This window comes from Macaca mulatta, chromosome 14 (assembly GCF_049350105.2).
Source record: "Macaca mulatta isolate MMU2019108-1 chromosome 14, T2T-MMU8v2.0, whole genome shotgun sequence".
Classification (NCBI taxonomy): Eukaryota; Metazoa; Chordata; class Mammalia; order Primates; family Cercopithecidae; genus Macaca; species Macaca mulatta.
This window is the reverse complement of record NC_133419.1, coordinates 19,797,843-19,817,201: the sequence shown is the minus strand read 5'-3', so window position 1 is coordinate 19,817,201 and position 19,359 is coordinate 19,797,843. Positions and strand designations below refer to the sequence as shown.

The 19,359-nt window shown below is 51.3% G+C and overlaps 1 protein-coding gene across 15 annotated transcripts in view; it reads left to right on the top strand.

Annotated features, from left to right (window-relative positions):
- Positions 1–555: 555 nt before the first annotated feature.
- The window catches only part of SLC35C1 (solute carrier family 35 member C1), a 37,010-nt gene continuing 18,206 nt past the window's right edge, over positions 556–19,359 (top strand). For 2 of the 15 annotated variants that reach the window (XR_013403275.1, XR_013403276.1), the window contains exons 1-4: positions 575–1,113; positions 2,499–3,025; positions 7,745–8,387; positions 10,406–10,486. Coding sequence is in view for 5 of the 15 variants with exons in the window: in XM_028832762.2 (XP_028688595.1) it covers positions 1,588–1,601; positions 2,499–3,025; positions 7,745–8,304 (1,101 nt within the window). In the remaining 10 variants the exon portion in view is untranslated. 15 annotated transcript variants of the gene reach the window in all.

Genomic DNA, 19,359 nt, shown 5'->3' with positions numbered 1-19,359 from the left:
TATTTATGCCCAGCTACAGTTATCAATGGCTTATCTTGTTTAATCTATCGACCTTTTAAAAAAATCTTTTTGAGATCGGGCGCGGTGGCTCACGCTTGTAATCCCAGCACTTTGGGAGGCCGAGTCCGGCGGATCACCTGAGGTCAGGAGTTAGAGAACAGCCTGGCCAACACGGCGAAACCCGTCTCTACTAAAAATATACAAAAATAACCTGGTATGGTCATGGACGCCTGTAATTCCAGCTATTCGGGAGGCTAAGGCAGGAGAATTGCTTGAACCCGGGAGACGGAGGTTGCAGTGAGCTGAAATAGCACCACTGCACTCCAGCCTGGGCGACAGAGCGAGACGCCGTCTCAAAAAGAATAAATAAATAAAAATAAAAAATATTTTTGGTGAGTATTCTGAGTATTTTAAAACAAATCCCAGCCATGACATCATCTTACCCGTTCATTAAATGGCACTAATTAAATGGTGCTTAAAATATTACAAACATCTATGTTCGACCATACCACCTAGAGTTCTGGGCAAGAAGGTTGGGACCCACAGGTCAAGCCTAGCCCCTCAGTTTTACCACGAAGATAACTCAGGCCGTTTGAGGAAGTGGCCGCCCCACGCAGGTGCTAGAGAGCGAACCAGAGAAGTCGGTCCTCCGCGTTCCCCCGGCTGCCTGGTGAGTGGCAGACCACAGGCTAGATTTCCCGGGCCCGGCCCTGGAAGGGGCGGGGGACTCTCCCCTCAATGCCGGCTGGAAGAATCCGGGCGGTCCCCTCAAGCACTTCTGGAAGTGCAAGCTGGGAGCGCGGCAGGCCAGGGATAAAGCCAGGTCCCGGGACGTGCCAGCTGCGATAACTGAAGCCTGGGTCCCGGGCGGGCGGGGGTACCAGGGACAGGAGAGGCCTTAGAAAGAGGAGGGGGCCTGCGCCCACGACCGTCGGAATCGCCGCCTCTCCGCCGGCACTCCCGGGCCCCATGCCGCTAACAGGCCGGCGAGCCTGGCACGGTGCCTGGGCCCGGGGCAGAAAGCAGGAAGTCGACCCCGCGGGCGCGGCCCAGGGTGCGGCGCTGCAGGTGCGGCGCAGGGAGGCGGGGCGGGCGCCCAGTGCACCGGAGGAGGTGAGCGCCAGGTCGCCTTCGCGGCCGGGGGACAGAGGCAGGGGCGCGGGAGCTGGTGCGGCTGAACCGGGCGGGGAAACAGTATTTTCTGGAAGGGGTAAGAGATGCTGCCTTGAGCCCTTGGAATCTTGGATCTGGGCCGCCCAGAGAACCTCGATAGGAGCACAGGGATGACAGACTGAAGTCCGAGAGAGGCGGCGTGGCCTCCGGCCTCTGGGAGCGCTGCCGGGAGTCTCGGGCTTGGGAGAGGGCCTGGGGGAGGTGAAAATGGGGGGGAAAGGAGGGGACCACAACATCGTTGTGGAAGAATAAGTCGGGTTGGCAGAGGGACGTGGAGCTGCAACGCGGGGCTCTGGAGGTGGAGGAGTCCAGGCTGATGGAGCGCCGCCCGGGTCCTGGGTCGGGGTTCCGGGAGGTGGACCTGCGAGCCGAGCCAAGCCGAGTCGGGGGACGGAGGCTCCGGGGCAGACGGAGATGAGGGTGGGCAGGTGAGGGTGATGCAGCCCTTGCAGGAAGCAGGGCGAGGCTCAAGCACACAGAAAAACCTGTGGCCGCCGAGGTCCCCCCGCCAGCAGCGGGCAGCGGATCGCAGGGGCGGGGCTGGGGACTGGCGAACGCCGCCTCTCTGGGGCTGTCGCTTTAAGGGCAAGGCGGGGCGTGCGGGCCCTTTAAGGCCACGTGGGGGCGTGCCAGGAAGTGAGTCCCGGGCCCGCCTCGCGGGGAGTAGGCCTCGGCTGTCCGGAGGCTCCTGGGCTGAGCCGGCGACAGAGCCCGGGAAGGCAGCGAGACGTGGGCGCCGGCCCAGCCCCCTCCCGCGTCCGTCAGCCCCAAGTCCCGAGCCCCTCTGACCCCTCCGTAGCCCTCCCTCCAGCTGCGCCGGCCTGCGGCAGCTCCCTTAACGCCTCCCTCCCCCTGCCCACCCCTCCCTCCCACAGCTGCCCATGCTGCCCTCTCGGCAGCTCTTCCAACTCTGCCCGGCGTCCTTTTCCTGCACCTTCGCCCCGCGTACCGCCTCCTGCCCCGCCCTGCCATTCCTCTCCCCTCCCTTCTCTCTGCGACCCCTCCCTGTTAGGCCCCAGCCTCTTCTCCCCTCACAGGTCTTCTCTACCCTGGCCTCACCGCCTTAGCCTATCCCTCCCCCTTGCCCTGTGTCTTGTCTCAGGAGCCCCCTTGGGGTGGGAGCAGGTTGTGGAGCGGCACTACTGGGCTCACCCCAAAGCAGAACTTCTCTATCCATGAGGACACTGGGGAGGCCTTTAGGCCAACCCCCATGTGACAATCAGGGCTGCGGCTTGCGGAGAGCACAAGTGAGCTCACTGCCCTGGACTCCAGGGAATCAGAGTTCTGGCCGCGGGGTGACCCAGCTCCTGTGCTACCATGAACAGGGCCCCTCTGAAGCGGTCCAGGATCCTGCACATGGCGCTGACCGGGGCCTCAGACCCCTCTACAGAGGCAGAGGCCAACGAGGAGAAGCCCTTTCTGCTGCGGGCATTGCAGATTGCGCTGGTGGTCTCCCTCTACTGGGTCACCTCCATCTCCATGGTGTTCCTTAATAAGTACCTGCTGGACAGCCCCTCCCTGCAGCTGGACACCCCCATCTTCGTCACCTTCTACCAGTGCCTGGTGACCACGCTGCTGTGCAAGGGCCTCAGCGCTCTGGCCGCCTGCTGCCCTGGTGCCGTGGACTTCCCCAGCTTGCGCCTGGACCTCAGGGTGGCCCGCAGTGTCCTGCCTCTGTCAGTGGTCTTCATCGGCATGATCACCTTCAATAACCTCTGCCTCAAGTACGTCGGTGTGGCCTTCTACAATGTGGGCCGCTCGCTCACCACCGTCTTCAACGTGCTGCTCTCCTACCTGCTGCTTAAGCAGACCACCTCCTTCTATGCCCTGCTCACCTGCGGCATCATCATCGGTGAGTGGCAGCTGGGGCCACGCGGGATAGGGTGGTCATGGGGACTGAAATCCTGAAGAACAACCCTTCTAGGCATCCTAGGACTTCATCTGTCCCAGCTCCTTTGGTGCAGCAGTCATAGGAGAAAGCCTGGGGGCACAGAGAGAGCAAGTAACTTACTAAAGGCCACCCAGCAAGTTAGGAGCCCAGCCAGGGCAAGAACAATAGTAATAATAATAATAGCAACAGCAGCAAAAGCAACTGACGTTTGTTGAGTGATTAAAATGTGCCAGGCACATAGATCTTAGCCATATTAACTCAGTTAATCCTCATAACAAGATGGGATTATAATCCACATTTTACAGATGGAAAAACCAAGGCACAGAGAAGTTAAGTAACTTGTCCAAGATCACCCGGCTAATAAGTGGCAGAGCTGGAATCTGAACTCAAGCAATCTGGCTTCGCAGTTCACATGCCCGACCACTGTACTTTATTGTTTCTCAAGAGCTCAGGTGTCCTGATTTCCCATCCAGTGCTCTTAGTAGAGGACAATACGTCTTTTAAGAAATATACCATCACTCTCTGCCAGCTCAGGATAGCGCCTGAGACAGTAGCAAGCGATACGCTTTAAGAGGCCTCAGCTGTCTTCCCGGACTTGATCCTCAGAAAATAATAATTATTGACAGGGAAATTAGGCTGATTATTTCACATATAGCATCTCCTTTGTTCTCCCAGAGATCCCTGGGTTGTGGCATCACTACCAGTGGTCATCTCTATACAAACAAGGAAACTGAGGCTCAGAGATGTTACATTACTTGCCCACGGCCACACAGCTAGCAAGCAGCCAGGCTGGGATGCAAACCCAGATTGGCCAGACTCCCAGGCAATGCTTCTATCCTCTCTGCTCTTCTTGGAGGTTAGAACTGCAGTATTCAATACAGTAGCCATTGGCCACTTATTTAAATTAAAATTCAGTGAAATGTTAAACATTCATTTCCTCATTTGCAGGTGTTACAATCTGATTTTCTAGCCACATTTCAAGGGCTCAGTAGCCACATGTGGCTGAGGGCTATGGTATGGGACAGCACAGGTTAGATGGGCCCATATTTTTCTGGGCCCCATGCTGGGTTAGAGAGCCTCCAGCATCCCATTCGCTCCGAGTCTTCCCAGGGCTGTGTCATCTAGGAATGGAATCCTCATTTGAACCTATGCAGGTTTTTCCTGGTGCTATAAAGTTTATCTTATCTGGCCTACATATCACATTCTTTGCTGGTGGCTCAGAGTCCCAGGCTAGATGCACCAGTTGGTGGGGGAAGGGACCCATCCATGCCACCTGTCCTAGAAAATGTTTCCCCTTGTTGGGCAACTGCTGGATCTAGGGCTGCTGGGTCTAGGTCCAAGAGGGGAGAGGGGAGAAGGTCATGGTTAGAGTGGGGGAAGCTGCAAGACTCCTGCTTGCCAGAACTCTCCCGACCTGCTTCCACTTCCCCCTCAGGGGAACAGGTGTACCTCCCCTCCTCTGTGTGCTCCTCAGATGCCCCAGGGCTCTCTACTTCATTCTTGCTGACCCTGCCAGGAATGGACTCAGGGGTGGAGGCTCCTAGTTGGAGAATTTGCTTGCAGGAAGGTGAAGACACTAGGGTAACTGGGCCCAAATCCCAAAGGTCATCCAAGTAACCAACGGTGAGGTTCTGAGAATGGTACATTCACTGGCCTGCCTGACTGGGACAGGGGCCGGGGAGGTGGGTGCTCTCTGCTGACCCAGGTCCTGGCCTCCTATCTGCAGTGTTTCCTCTTTCTTCCTCCTTGTGGGGGAAGACAAGTCTCAGGCAACTACTCTAGGCCTCCCCTCCTAGCCCCCCATGTCACAAAATACCTTTCAAAGCTCCTTCTGGGCCGGGCACAGTGGCTCATGCCTATAATCCCAGCACTTTGGGAGGCCGAGGCAGGTAGATCACCTGAGGTCAGGAGTTCGAGACCAGCCTGGCCAACATGGTGAAACCTGTCTCTACTAAAAATACAAAAAAATTAGCCAGGCATGGTGGCATGTGCCTATAATCCCAGCTACTCGGGAGGCTGAGGCAGGATAATTGCTTGAACCCGGGAGGCAGAAGTTGCATTGAGCCAAGAGCGCACCACTGCACTCCAGCCTGGGCAACAGAGCGAGACTCAGTCTCAAAAAAAAAAAAAAAAAGGAGGCCCAGGCAGGCGGATCACGAGGTCAGGAGATCGAGACCATCCTGGCTAACATGGTGAAACCCCGTCTCTACTAAAAAATACAAAAAAAAAAAACCAGCCAGGCGATGTAGCAGGCACCTGTAGTCCCAGCTACTCGGGAGGCTGAGGCAGGAGAATGACGTAAACCTGGGAGGCAGAGCTTGCAGTGAGCCGAGATCCGGCCACTGCACTCTAGCCTGGGCAACAGAGTGAGACTCTGTCTCAAAAAAAAAAAAAAAAAAAAAAAAGTTCTTTCTGGGTGAGAGTCACTCTAGAACATTGAGGTTGCAGTTGCTTCTGAACTCAGAAGGTAACCACCAGGAGGGCTGTGGGTGCTCTAGCCAAGCAGGTGAGTAGGTGGTGCAGTTCTCTGCCCCCCTCACCCTGCTCCCAGCAGGTCTATGGGTACCTCTTGTGCAAAGGTTATGTCAAGAAAGAGGAGGGTCAGGCTCTGTGGTTGGGCTGGGCATGGTGGCTCATGCCTGTAATCCCAGCACTTGGGGAGGCTGAGGCGGGTGGATCACCTGAGGTCAGGAGTTCGAGACCAGCCTGGCCAACATGGTGAAACCCCTTCTCTACTAAAAATACAAAAATTAGCCAGGCATGGTGGCGCATCCCTGTAATCCCATCTACTCAAGAGGCTGAGGCATGAGAATCACTTGAACCCAGGAGGCAGAGGTTGCAGTGAGCCAAGATCATACCACTGTACTCTAGCCTGGGTAACAGAGCGAGACTCTGTCTCAAAAAATAAAGAGAAAAAGAGAAAAGTGCTGCGTGTTGAGTGCCTATGATGTAGGAGATATCCTGTCTCCTTTAATACAACCACCTCCATAACAACTTTCATTCATTCATTCCACAACTAGTAATTGGTGGCTAAACACATGCCAGGCACCGTGCCAGGCTTTGGGGATACAAGTTTGGAAAAGGTAACCTCAGCTCCTACACTCCCGGAGGGCATGGTGGTGACAGTTACACTAGCATGGTAAGGGCTGTGATGGGGCATGCATAAAAGGGGCTGTGGGAGCTCTGGGCGAGGGAGGGGACCCAGGGACAGGGCAGTCTAAGCAGGCCTTCTGGAGGAAGTTTAGAACCTGGGTTTAGAGGAAGAAGTAGGGACAGAACGTTCTAGACAGAAGGAAGAGCATGTGCACTTCTTCATGGCTGGACCACAGCGAGACTCACCAGACACGAGGCTGCCCAGTCAGGCTGACTCCACGTGGTGCAGGTCCTGAGAGCTGTGGTGAGTGAGTCGAATTTCTCCCGAAGGCAGCGGAGAGCCACAGAGGGGCTTCATGCCAGGGCACGGCCTGGGCTGATCTAGACTTCAGGATGATCATTCCGGTTGCAAGGTGGAGAGTAGATTGACTGGAGTGGACAGGGAGGTGACCCAGAGAGCTCAGAGAGGTTAAGTAACTTCTCCCGGGCCACTCAGCTTCTAAGTTGCAGAGAGCCTGATTGGAAGCTAAATCTGTCCCCAAAGCTTTCCCCACTGCCCCATGTTGCCAGATGCTGTGGCAGGAAGTATAACGTGCATCGTTCAGCCCCTGCCTTCTAGGAGCATGGGATCTGGCTGAAAAGACCAGGCTGTCACCATGGGCAGGGGCCCAGCAGCCCAGAGCAGGCAAGGGGCTTTGAAGGAAAGCGAGGCAGTAAGAGTCCAGGTTCTGGGGCTATCAGGAAAAGATTCCCCCAGAGAGGCCAACTTTGACCTTGACAGATGCATAGAATCCCCCAGAAAGGAGGAGGGTGTTTCTGGCACAGGACATGAACAAGGACACTGAGGCCCAGGGTGAGAAGCAGGGAGACGAGCAGAGAGGCTGGGGCAACCACAGGACAGAGGAAGGGCTGGCAAAGGTTCAGGTACCCCCGCCTGCCATGCCAAGGAGTATAGTCCCGATGGCAGAAGTGGGGAGCCATGGAAGCTCTTTGAGCAGGAGGTGACACAAGATGAGAGTCTCAGTCACTGCCACAAATGACACAAGAGATTCTAACTTAATGCTCCCCGTGATGACATCATAGGCTCCCATTCCATGCAAGAAGCAGCCAAGACTTAGACACTGAAAATCATTTACCCAGGGTCACCTTAAATCGCATTAACCACTAAGTGGCACTCATCTTTCAGAACTCAGTTCAAATGTTATTTTCAGATGCCGCAGGCCAGCTCAGTCGCCCACTTACAGACTCTCACAGCACCTTGTACTGCTTTATGGACCTCATTACAATTCTTACAATTGTAATTAAAGAAGTAACTGGGAAGCGATTTGTTTTCCTGTCTTTCTTCTCTGCTAGCAGATAAGCTGCCAGAGGAGGTTTTCTTGCCCTGGGCCGCTCCCATAGTCCATGTAGAGTGCCTTGCCTGCAGTAGAGACTCTGGCTGTGCTTATTGGAGGGAGGCCTAGGGAGGAGTGGGGAGGGCCGCAGTACTCAGTCTATGAACTTTGGTGTCTGATCCTCTGTCCTTCTTCCTCCTCATCCTCATCCCTCTTCCCCACCCTTCCCCCACTCCTCCTCTCCCTACTGCAGGGGGCTTCTGGCTTGGTGTGGACCAGGAGGAGGCAGAAGGCACCCTGTCGTGGGCGGGCACTGTCTTTGGCGTGCTGGCCAGCCTCTGTGTCTCGCTCAACGCCATCTACACCAAGAAGGTGCTCCCGGCGGTGGACGGCAGCATCTGGCGCCTGACCTTCTACAACAACGTCAACGCCTGCGTCCTCTTCCTGCCCCTGCTCGTGCTGCTCGGGGAGCTTCAGGCCCTGCGTGACTTTGCCCAGCTGGGCAGTGCCCACTTCTGGGGGATGATGACGCTGGGCGGCCTGTTTGGCTTCGCCATCGGCTATGTGACAGGACTGCAGATCAAGTTCACCAGTCCCCTGACCCACAATGTGTCGGGCACGGCCAAGGCCTGTGCCCAGACAGTGCTGGCCGTGCTCTACTACGAGGAGGCCAAGAGCTTCCTCTGGTGGACAAGCAACATGATGGTGCTGGGCGGCTCCTCTGCCTACACCTGGGTCAGAGGCTGGGAGATGAAGAAGATTCCGGAGGAGCCCAGCCCCAAAGAGGGCGAGAAGAGTGCCATGGGGGTGTGAGCGCCACAGGCACCCTGGATGGCCTGGCCCCGGGACCTGTACAGCAGTGAAGGCGGTCTCCTGGACCCCAGAAGGGTGCTGTGGTATGGACTGGGCACTACTTACAGACCCAATCAAAATACGGTGGGGTCTGAGAAGGAACCAGTGTTTACAAGTAGTATCAGAAAGTTGAAGGAACCAGTGTTTATAAGTAATACCAGAAAGTTGCCAAACCCGTCTCTACCCTCTCGTATTTCTGAGTTTTTGACCTTCCCGAGGGAGTACCCTAGTGAGAGTTGAACCCCTTCCTTCCGCCTCCAGGGCCTGTCTGCCTCCACATCACTCTGAGGACAGGGACAAGCAACAACCTTGAAGGGACAGCAATGGCAAAGCCACGAAGGCTCACTGTACTCAGGGGAGATGGCCCCACCACAGCCACCTGGAGAGGGTTGGGAAACCTTCCATCTGCGGTGGGCAGGCAGCCTCACCCTGGGCCCACAAACCAGCCTTCCTTCGGAGGAACGTGTGGGCTGGACTGAGGGAGGAAATGATCGAGTTCCCTCTGAGACCAGCAGATCCCCAGGGGCTGCTGGGCAGTGGCCCGGGAATGGGGTGGATTGTGAGAAAGTGCCCACCACCTGCACCCTGTACGTCCAGCTTTTGAACACGAGGGAACCATGCTTCTCTTAGAGGTTAAGCAGGGCCATTAACATCCTCCCCCAGTCCCTAACACCACATTGTCCTGCGTGGCTCCTCTGGCCCTGAGTGGCACCTGCCCCTCTGGTCTCCCAGCACCTGGCTTAGGTAACAGCCTTCTGAAATCAGAGCCAGGGAGCTGCTTCTCTCTTCTCCCAGTTCTGCCTCCCCCACAGCCTTCCTCCCCTGGTGGGACTGATGGAGCAAGGGTCCAGACTAACAGCCTTCCACCCCAGCTGTGTCTGGCGCCCCTAGATCTCTGCAAGGGAGGTGTTACAGCTTGTTCTGAGCCTCTTGCCTTGTGATGGTAAGACACCAGCCTTTACATTCTCCCCTGAGGTTGCGGCTGACAGGGCCTACTTGGCCCAACTCTTAGTCCAGCGAGCTCCTATATCAAGATGCTGTAGGCCAGGTGGCTTACAAACAACAGAAACTTACTGCTCACAGTCCTGGGGGCTGGGACGTCCAAGATCAAGGGGCCAGCAGATTCAGACTCCGCTGAGGTCTGTTTCCCATTCCATAGATGGTGCCTTCTTGCTGTATCCTCAATGGTAGAAGCACAAACAAGCAAGCTCCCTCCTGCCTCTTTTATAAGGACTCTAACCCCGTTCATGAGGGCTCCGCCCCCGTGACCCAATCAGCTCCGAAGGCCCCACCTCCTAATACCGTCACGTTGGGGGTGAGAATCCCAACGTGAATCTGCAGGGGGAGGGAGGGATACACACAAATGTTGGGACCATAGCACCCTTCACCGCACCCTCCTGCCCTCGGGGTGGCTTTCACTCCCCGGCCCTTCTGGTGGGCATTTGGTACGTCCTTTCTCTTAGGGTGATTTCTGAGGTTTTTAGTCCCTACAGTGAAAAGCTGGGGAGAGTGGATCTTCTCCCGGGTCCCGCTCCAGTCCCCTCACAATCCCAGGGGGGTTCTAATGCAGCTGCTGGGGCCTGACGCCCTGAGTTGTTTGTGATTCAATAAAGAATCAGTAAGATCCTGTGTGTGTGGCCTGAGGGAAGAGGCAGCAGGGCTGGAGAGCATTTATAAACAGGGCCGGGGGGTGGAGGGGAGCCGGGGACCTGTCAGAGGCAGCTGGGCTGGAGGTTTGTGAACAGGGCCCTGAAGTGGTGGGGAGCTGGGGATTGGTCGGGAAGGAAGGCTCATCCCTGCCTTCGCCAAGCCCACCCACTAGCAGGCAGCCTTTGTAGGAGCTGGTTCTTTCTAAGGATACCAGGCTCCTTCCTGGAAGGTAGGTGACCAGACTTCAAGTTTCCTATTAGTTGTCATTGTCATTTACTGGGTGCTTGTTGGGGGCCATAGGCTGTGCTGAGTGTTGTACATCCACCCTTGTGAAGTTGTGAAGTTCATCTTCATAACTCCCCATGGCCCCTGAGGTGGGAGCTGTCACTGATCTCTTTTTTTTTTTTTACAGATGAGGACACTGAGGCTCAGAGAGGGCCACAGGAAGGAAGAGGCAGGAGGAGGATTCAGAGGTCCGTGCCTTCAGAGCTTGGTACCTAACTCTACCCCAGCATTCTGAGTCCAATACCCAGCACTTTTTTGTTGTTGTTAAACAGTCTTGCTGTGTCACCCAGGCTGGGCAATGGCACAGTCTTGGCTGACTGCAACCTCCATCTCCTGGGTTCAAGCGAGTCTCCTGCCTCACTCTCCCAAGTAGCTGGGATTACAGGTGTCTGCCAACACACCTGGCTAATTTTTTTATTTTTTTATTTTTATTTTATTTTTTTTTTGAGACGGAGTCTCGCTCTGTCACCCAGGCTGGAGTACAGTGGCCGGATCTCAGCTCACTGCAAGCTCTGTCTCCCAGGTTTATGCCATTCTCCTGCCTCAGCCTCCCGAGTAGCTGGGACTACAGGCGCCCGCCACCTCGCCCGGCTAGTTTTTTTGTATTTTGTAGTAGAGACGGGGTTTCACCGTGTTAGCCAGGATGGTCTCGATCTCCTGACCTCGTGATCCGCCTGTCTCGGCCTCCCAAAGTGCTGGGATTACAGGCTTGAGCCACCGCGCCCGGCCTCCTGGCTAATTTTTTGTATTTTTAGTAGAGACAGGGTTTCGCCATGTGGACCAGGCTGGTCTCAAACTCCTGACCTCAGGTGATCCACCCACCTTGGCCTCCCAAAGTACGGGAATTAGAGCATGAGCCGCCGTATCTAGCCTACCCAGCACTTTTCTGAGCACCTGTTATATGCCAGGCACTGTGGTAGGTTGTCTTCGTCCACTTAGTGTTGCTATAAGGGAATATCTGTGGCTGGGTAATTTATAAATTAAAAAAGACTTATTGGTCGGGCATGGTGACTCTAGCCTCTAATCCCAGCACTTTGGGAGGCCAAGGCAGAAGGATCACGAGGTTAGGAATTCGAGACCAGCCTGGCCAACATAGTGAAACCCTGTCTCTAAGAAAAATACAAATATCAGCCAGGCGTGGTGGCACACACCTGTAATCCCAGCTACTTGGGAGGCTGAGGTAAGAGAATGGCTTAAACCTGGGAGGCGGAGGTTGCAGTGAGCCGAGATCGCGCCATTGCACTCCAGCCTGGGTGACAAAGTGAGACTCCGTCTCCAAAAAAAAAAAGGCTTATTTGACTGATGATTCTGATGTTGGGAAAAGTTCAAGGTTGGGCATCTGGTGAAAGCCTCAGGCTGCTTTCACTCTGGGAGAGCCAGCTGTGCAGGGATCCCATGTTAAGGCAGGGAAGCAAGACAGAGGAAAGAGGAGATGCCCCGGCTCTTTTCTTTTTTAAAGGCAGGGTCTCACTGTGTCGCCCAGGCTGGAGTGCAGTGGCACAATCAGCAATCCTCCCACTTCAGCCTCCAAGTAGCTAGGACTACAGACGTGCACACTATGCTCCGGGTGGATTTTTTCTGTTTTTATTTTTGGTAAAGACAGGGTCTTTTTATGTTTCCCGGTCTGGCTTTGAACTCCTGGTCTCCAGCGATCCTCCTACCTCAGCCTCCCAAAGTGCTGAAATTTCAGGCGTGAGCTACCACGCTGGCTGCCAGGCTCTTTTTAACAACTAGTTCTCATGAGGCTAACAAAGTAAGAACTCACCACCCACTCAGGGAGGATATTACTATAGAAAAGAATAATTATATTATAATCTTAAGAATTAATCTATATTATAATCTTAATAATAATAAATTTATATTAAGAATATTAACAAATCGAGTGCGGTGGCTCACACCTGTAATCCCAGCACTTTGGGAGGCCGAGGCAGGCGGATCACAAGGTCAGGAGATCGAGATCATCCTGGCTACCACGGTGAAACCCCGTCTCTACTAAAATATACAAAAAATTAGCTGGGCGTGGTGTCGGGCGCCTATGGTCCCAGCTGCTCAGAAGGCTGAGGCAGGAGAATGGCATGAACCCGGGAGGTGGAGCTTGCAGTGAGCCGAGATTGCGCCACTGCACTCCAAACCGGGTGACAGAGTGAGACTCCATCTCAAAAAAAAAAAAAATTGACAAGTGATTATTAATCTATATTAATAATATTTAATAATTAATATTGTTAATATTAATATTGTATGGTTAATGTATTAGTAATAAAATAGTATATTAGTGATATTAATACATAATAGTTAATGTATTAATATAATATATTAATGATTATTGATATATTAATATATAATTTCTATAGTATATAATAATTGATATATTATTGATTCATGAATAATATAGATTATTCATGTGGCATCTGCCCCTGTGACCCTCCCATTAGGCCCTCACCTCCAACATTAAGATCAAATTTCAACATGAGGTTTGGTGATAAACATCCACACTATAGCAGTTATATTAATATGAAGACCCAGATCTGCTTCCAGGGGCTCGCACGTAAACATGTATGCCAGCCCCATAACAGAAGCCACGTTGGAGATCTGAATATATTGCCATGAGCAAGCAGAAGGTGGACAGACCAAGTCTGGGGAGTCAGCCAGGTCCTCACAAGGGCCAGGATATTGGAACAGGCTTACTGAGTGAGCAGAGGCCTCAAAGAGGAGATTTGGAGGAAAAGCAGGGAGAAGGTTAAGCTCAGGAAAGAGCACAAGTGGGAGCGGTGAGAGCGGGGGTTGGAACTGGAGAGGAAACCAGAAAGGCAGGGTGGGATGTGGGGTGAAGACCTTGAATGCAGTGGTCAATCTGGACATGATCGGATTGATTGCTACGCCATTGCCAGGTCCCTAAAACAGAATGGACATGATCATTTCTGCTCCCTTTGTACACTCAGAAAATTGGGACTATTTTCTTAATGCTATTTGCACTTTTTTGAGGGAAATCTAAACTGGGCATGGCCGCTCATGCCTGTAATCCCAGCACTTTTGGGAGGCCCAGACAGGAGGATCGCTTGAGCCCAGGAGTTCAACACCAGCCTGGGCAACAAAGCAAGACTCTGCTGCTACAAAAAATTTAAAAATTAGCTGGGCATGGTGGCGTCTGCCTGTAGTCCCAGCTACTAGGGAGGCTGAAACAGGAGGATCACTTGAGCCCAGGAGGTGGAGGCTGTAGTTCATTGCACCACTACACCCCTGCGTGAGTGACAGAACAGACCCTGCCTCTAAAAAAAATTGAAAATAAAAAAAAAAAAGAGAAAGATCTAAATTTCAACTTTTCACCAAAAATGCTTAAATGCAGACAAAAGGATGCGTGACTTCTGGCTTCTCAAACGTAAACAAATTCATGAGTTAAAATAGTTCAGAGAGGGCCCAACTCTTAGGACACAATTGAACAGCCCTCACCCACTGTGCAGGACTCCACACACACATACAAAGACACACAGTGTAGGTAGATGGGTTTGGATCCACACAGTGCCGTAGGCCCCAATTCTCATGCAAATGAAGCCCAGGGTTAGCCTGAGCCAGCTGGCCAGCATCCCAGCCAGGTTCCCCTGTCAGCACCGCCCCGCAGCTCATCTCTGTGGTATTTAAAGGGGCCAAGACCACCTCCAGGAATGATGTTTCTCTGGCAAGAAAGAAGAGTGCTGCTTCCCCCACCCACCCCTGGCCAGATCCCAGACTGTCTCCCCTTCTCTCTTGTCCCTTTCAGAAGGCAGGATGTAGATGCTGAGCTGCCCAATTAAAAAAAAGAGTAGGCCAAGTGTGGTAGCTCACGCGTATAATCCCAGCACTTTGGGAGGCCGATGCAGGCAGATTGCTTGAGCCAGGAGTTTGAGACCAGCCTGGGCAACAGTGAGACCCCCAGAGCTACAAAAAAAATTAGCTGGGCGTGGTGGCTCCCACCTGTAATCCTAGCTACTTGAGAGGCTGAGGCACGAGAATCGCTTGAGCATGGAAGGCTGAGGTTGCAGTGAGCCGAGATCATGCCACTGCACTCCAGCCTGGGTGACAGAGCAAAAAACAATAAAAGACATGGAGAATTTAGGAACAGTGACCTACCACACGACTCTCCTGCGTCGCCCTTTCACTTCTGCTTTTGAAGAGCACCTGATCAGGGGTCAGGAGACCTGGGTTCCACTTCTCAGAAACTACATAGCCTAAGGCAAGTCTCCTAACCTTTCTGGGCCTCACTTTTCCTACCCGAGGTATGGGGATAATCCTTGCCCATCCTGCCACACAAAATGATTGTGAATGAAGCATGTAGAGTGCACAGCATAGTACGGGACCATAGCGAGCTACTGTTACTGTGCACATCAACAAACAACAGTCTCCTCATTGAGTGCTAACTATGCCCAAGCACTAGGGGAGAAGCAGTGGACAAGACACTAAAAGCAAATAAACAATCAAATAAATGCATGTGTGATAAGGACAGTGAAGGAATAAAACAAAAAGGCAAAATGTAGATGATCTGGGGGAACCTTCTCCAGATGGAATATTCACAGGCCTCTCTGAGCATAACATTTAACCTCAGGCCCAAATGGTGGGAGGGAGCCAGCCATAGGAAGAGTGAAGAAAGGGCATTCCAGGCAGAGGTCACAGCTTGTGCACAGGTCCTGCAGGAGGAAAAGAGTTGAAGGTGGTCAAGGACCAGAGAGAAGGCCAGGGTAGCAGGAGCAGACTTGAGGAAGCTAATTGACTGTTTCCACTGGGGTCCAACCTCACAGGGGAGGACAAATCCCAGAAATAGGAAAGGAGGTAGAGATAAATTTGACAGCTTTCTGACATTCCTTCAAAATGCTGTTTCCTTTTGATTCCACTCACCATGGGGAAGAATGGAAAGAGGGGTTAGAGGCCTGGGCTCAGGCAGGGAGTACCAGATTGAGCACCACAGCAAGGGGTTTAGATTTATTCCCCAGTGCCATGGGCAGTCACTGGGAGTGCCCTGATTTGATTTATAATTTACAAAGATCTCTCTAGCCTTTGTGAGGAGAATGAATAGACACCAAAGGCAAGGGTGGTGAGGGCACAAGTAGGGTGACCAGTCAAGAGGTTACAGTGTGGCCAGGAGAGAAACAATGGTAGCTTAGACTAGGGTGGTGGCTGCATAATTTATAGACAATAGAAATTTATCGCTCACATTTCTGGAGGCTGGGAGGTCCAAGATCAAGATGCCAGCAGACTCATTGTCTGATAGGGCTCATTCTCTGCTTCATAGATAGTGTCTTGTTGCTGCATCCTCACATGGCAGAAGAGCAAACAAGTTAGCTCTGGTCTCTTTTATAAGGGCACTAATCTTATTCATGGGGGCTCCACCCTCATGATTTAATCACTCTAAAGGTCCCATCTCTCGATACTATTGCAGTGGAGCTTAGGTTTCAACATATTTATTTTAGGGGAACAGAAGCATTCAGACCATAGCATAATCTTTCTTATGGCTGGGCATTGATAGCAGCCCCTCTGTAGCCCATGATATGTAGGAAAAACAAATGGGACATGTCTGTGTTATTTCATATAACTCAGCCAGGAACCACATTAGATCTGAATGTATAATGAAAGTTTAAGCCCAGTTCTTCACAGAACTCCCAGTGTGCCCTCTCAATAGTAATAGCTAGAGGTTTATACTATGCCTTTAAATTTTCCTAGCACTTTCTCACTTAGAGTCATGGACTCTCAGAATCAGAAAGGATCAAGATCACAGATTATCCAGCCTAAATATGAGCCTGCCTCCCTTCATGGAATCATCTATGACTTTGATTAAGCTGCCTCTAATCATGACTTTTTGAATATTGTTATTGTTGTATCTAAAAAGCATTAAAATTCATTTTTTTCGGTAAATATTTTTTGAGTACTTACCATATGCCAGGCATACCTCAGAGATTGAGACAGACCACAGTTCCTACATTCTTAGAGGTTAGTGAGAGAAGAACAACAGTCAACAAAAAGACAGAATATAAATAATACATAGCAAATGCCACAAAGAAGATAAGGCCTAGTTAAGGGACTGATGGTGTCAGGGGGATGACTTTAGATCAGAGGGTCGGAGAAGACCTCTCCACATAAAGATGTGAGTAAAGATCAAAATGTGGCAAAGGAGCACTCAGAAGAAGATCTGGGGTCAGAACATGCCCGGAAGAGGGATCAGCACGTGCAAAGGCCCTGGGATGGGAGTATGGCCAGCATGAGTAAGGAAAGGCAAGGCCAGGGTGGCCGAGAGATGCTAAGAGATGAGATCAGAGTATGGAAGGTGGGAGTTCATAAATGATAGGATAAACTAGTTAAATTTCTTTTGCCTGCAACTAAGAAATCAACTGAAACTAGTCACAGTAGTTGCATGCACACCTGGTCACTTTCCGTTCCTTCCAGCCCCATACGCACATACTGGCAAGAGGTGGGTTCTGTTGAATCTTTAAGTCAGGGCTGATTGTGTAACTTACTCTAACCAATAGAATACAGAAAAAGTAACATGCTGGGGCTTCGGAGGCCAGGCCTTAAGTGAAGTGGAAGCTTGTGCCTCTCCCCTCGCAGTCCTGAGACCACCATACTATCAGGAAGCCTAAGCGAGTCGTATGTAAAGGCCACATGGAGGAGAATCGAGGCACCGCAGTCAACAGCGCCTGCTCTCAACCCCACTGGATGAACACAGCCACACAAGTGCCCCTAGGTCAAACCAGCAAAAGAACTACCTAGTCCACCCACAGATTCTAGAGAAATAGTAAATTGTTGTTTTGATCCTCTAAATTTTGGAGTCATTTATTACACAGCAATAGATAACTGATACATTAGCCTAAGTAAATGGGGCAGGGGTTGTTTGAAGGAAACTGGGGTTTCTTATGGAATTTCAAGATCAGAAAAGCTAACTCTCAAAAAGGGCAGGAACCAGAATTCTGTAGCCATCAGCAGCAGGAGTTTACAGCCTTCCAGCCAGAGCACCTGTTAATGCGTCCCAGTCTAACATTCAGATCCGACTCTCCACTTCCTGGGAGGAGGATGTGATTAGGTCAGACACCCTCACCCCCAAGCAAGGACACATAGGTCACCCAGACCATTGCTGGGGGGCCCCACAGCATGCTGGGACAGTAGCTGAGGCTGCACCCACTACACTGGAATATTCCCCGCAACGGACTCTAATGGGTAAAATTAATGTAGCCAAAAAAGTTTTGATTTTTTTTTTCTGACTTGATCTTTGTTCATAAAATGCTGCTCATCACTGAACTTGCCCAAGCTCCTTACTTTGCGGTTGAGGAAACTAAGGCACAAAATGTTAAAGAAAGTTTCTGAAGCCACAGAGCAAAGTAGTGGCTGTGCCCAAAGTAGACCATGAGTCTCCTGATCCTAATCGCAAACACTTTCTTCTTGCTTAAGGTCACATGCTGATTGGCAAGGGAGCTATTTTTTAAATTAAGCAAACATTTAAATAAACTTTACTGGATGTCAGGCGTGGTTGAAAGTGTTTCGCAAATATTAATTCACTTAATCCTCATAACAACCCTATGTGGATACAATTATTATCTTCCATCTCACAGATAAGAACTGAGGCACAGAGAGGTTAAATAATTTGCCTGAGGTCACACAGCTAATAAGTACCAAAACTAGAAATCAAACCTAGGCAGTCTGGCTCTCAACTGTAAAACCATGTTGCTTCCCTAGTATAAAATTTATTATTTTCATATTATCATCATCATAATCCCATAATGGAAGTAAAGGTGAAATTATCTAAAGGTAAAAAAAGACTAGGTCTTAGGGTCTAAAGATCTAGATTCAAACCATGTGCTAGTTGTGTGGGCTTAGCCAACTCACTTAACCTCTCTCTGATTCTTTTCCTCGTCTGAAAGAAAGGAAAGTTGTTCTACTTTAAGAGATAATATGGGTTGGGCACAGTGGCTCACACCTGTAATCCCAGCACTTTGGGAGGCTGAGGCGGGTGAATCACAAGGTTAAGAGATTGAGACCATCCTGACCAACATGGTGAAACCCCGTCTCTACTAAAAATACAAAAATTAGCTGGGCATGGTGGTGTGTGCCTGTAATCCCAGCTACTCAGGAGGCTGAGGCAGGAGAATCCCTTGAACCCAGGGGGTGGAGGTTGCAGTGAGCCGAGATCACATCACTGCACTCCAACCTGGCGACAAAGTGAGACTCTGTCTCCAAAAAAAAAAAGAGAGAGAGAGATAACATGATGGCTTAAGGCATCAACATATATAAAATTTAATTGCCAGGCCTAGCATGGTGTCTCACGCCTGTAATCCCAGCACTTTGGGAGACGGAGGTGGGCAGATCACTTGAGATCAGGAGTTAGACACCAGCCTGAGCAACATGGCAAGACCCCATCCCTACAAAAAATGCAAAACTTAGCTGGGCCTGGTGGTGCATGCCTATAATCCCAGCTACTCAGGAGGCTGAGGCAGGAGAATCTCCTGGGAGGCGAGAGGTTGCACTGAGCTGAGATTGCACCACTGCACTCCAGCCTGGGTGACAGAACAAGACTCTGTCTCAAAAACAAAAAACAAAAAACAAAAAAAATTAGTTGCCAGATGAAAAACTGAGGCCCTAAAGGGTCAAAGGACTCACCCAGTGTGAAGAAGGAATTAATGAAATCAACCATAACCTAATAGTAGTAGTAACAGAAATTTTAAAATCCTCTTAAAGTTGCTGCAAAATGTGACCCCTCCCCGCTTACACTCAAGTTAAAAGGGAATATTAACAGCCTGTCTTCTCTCTGTGGACAGTGGACCTTATCTATACTCCCCAACTCCACATTCCTCAAAGTTTATTACAGGCCAGCGAGTTCCTGCACGGCTTGCAGGGTCACAAGACCGCTAAGTTTAGATTGCAAGACTTGTTTCTCTCAAGATGTAAGAAATGTCGTAATGCTGCCTTTGTTTCTTGCTTTTGTAACTCGCTTCCAGCCTCACATAGTCCCCGCCTTAAGATGTTTAAAAGTAGGAAAAGCCCTTTGTTCGTGGCTCAGACTTTCTGGACATACGTCCAGCTGGGCTGGTGATCACCTTAATAAACTCTCCTGAACCTTCTTTTCAG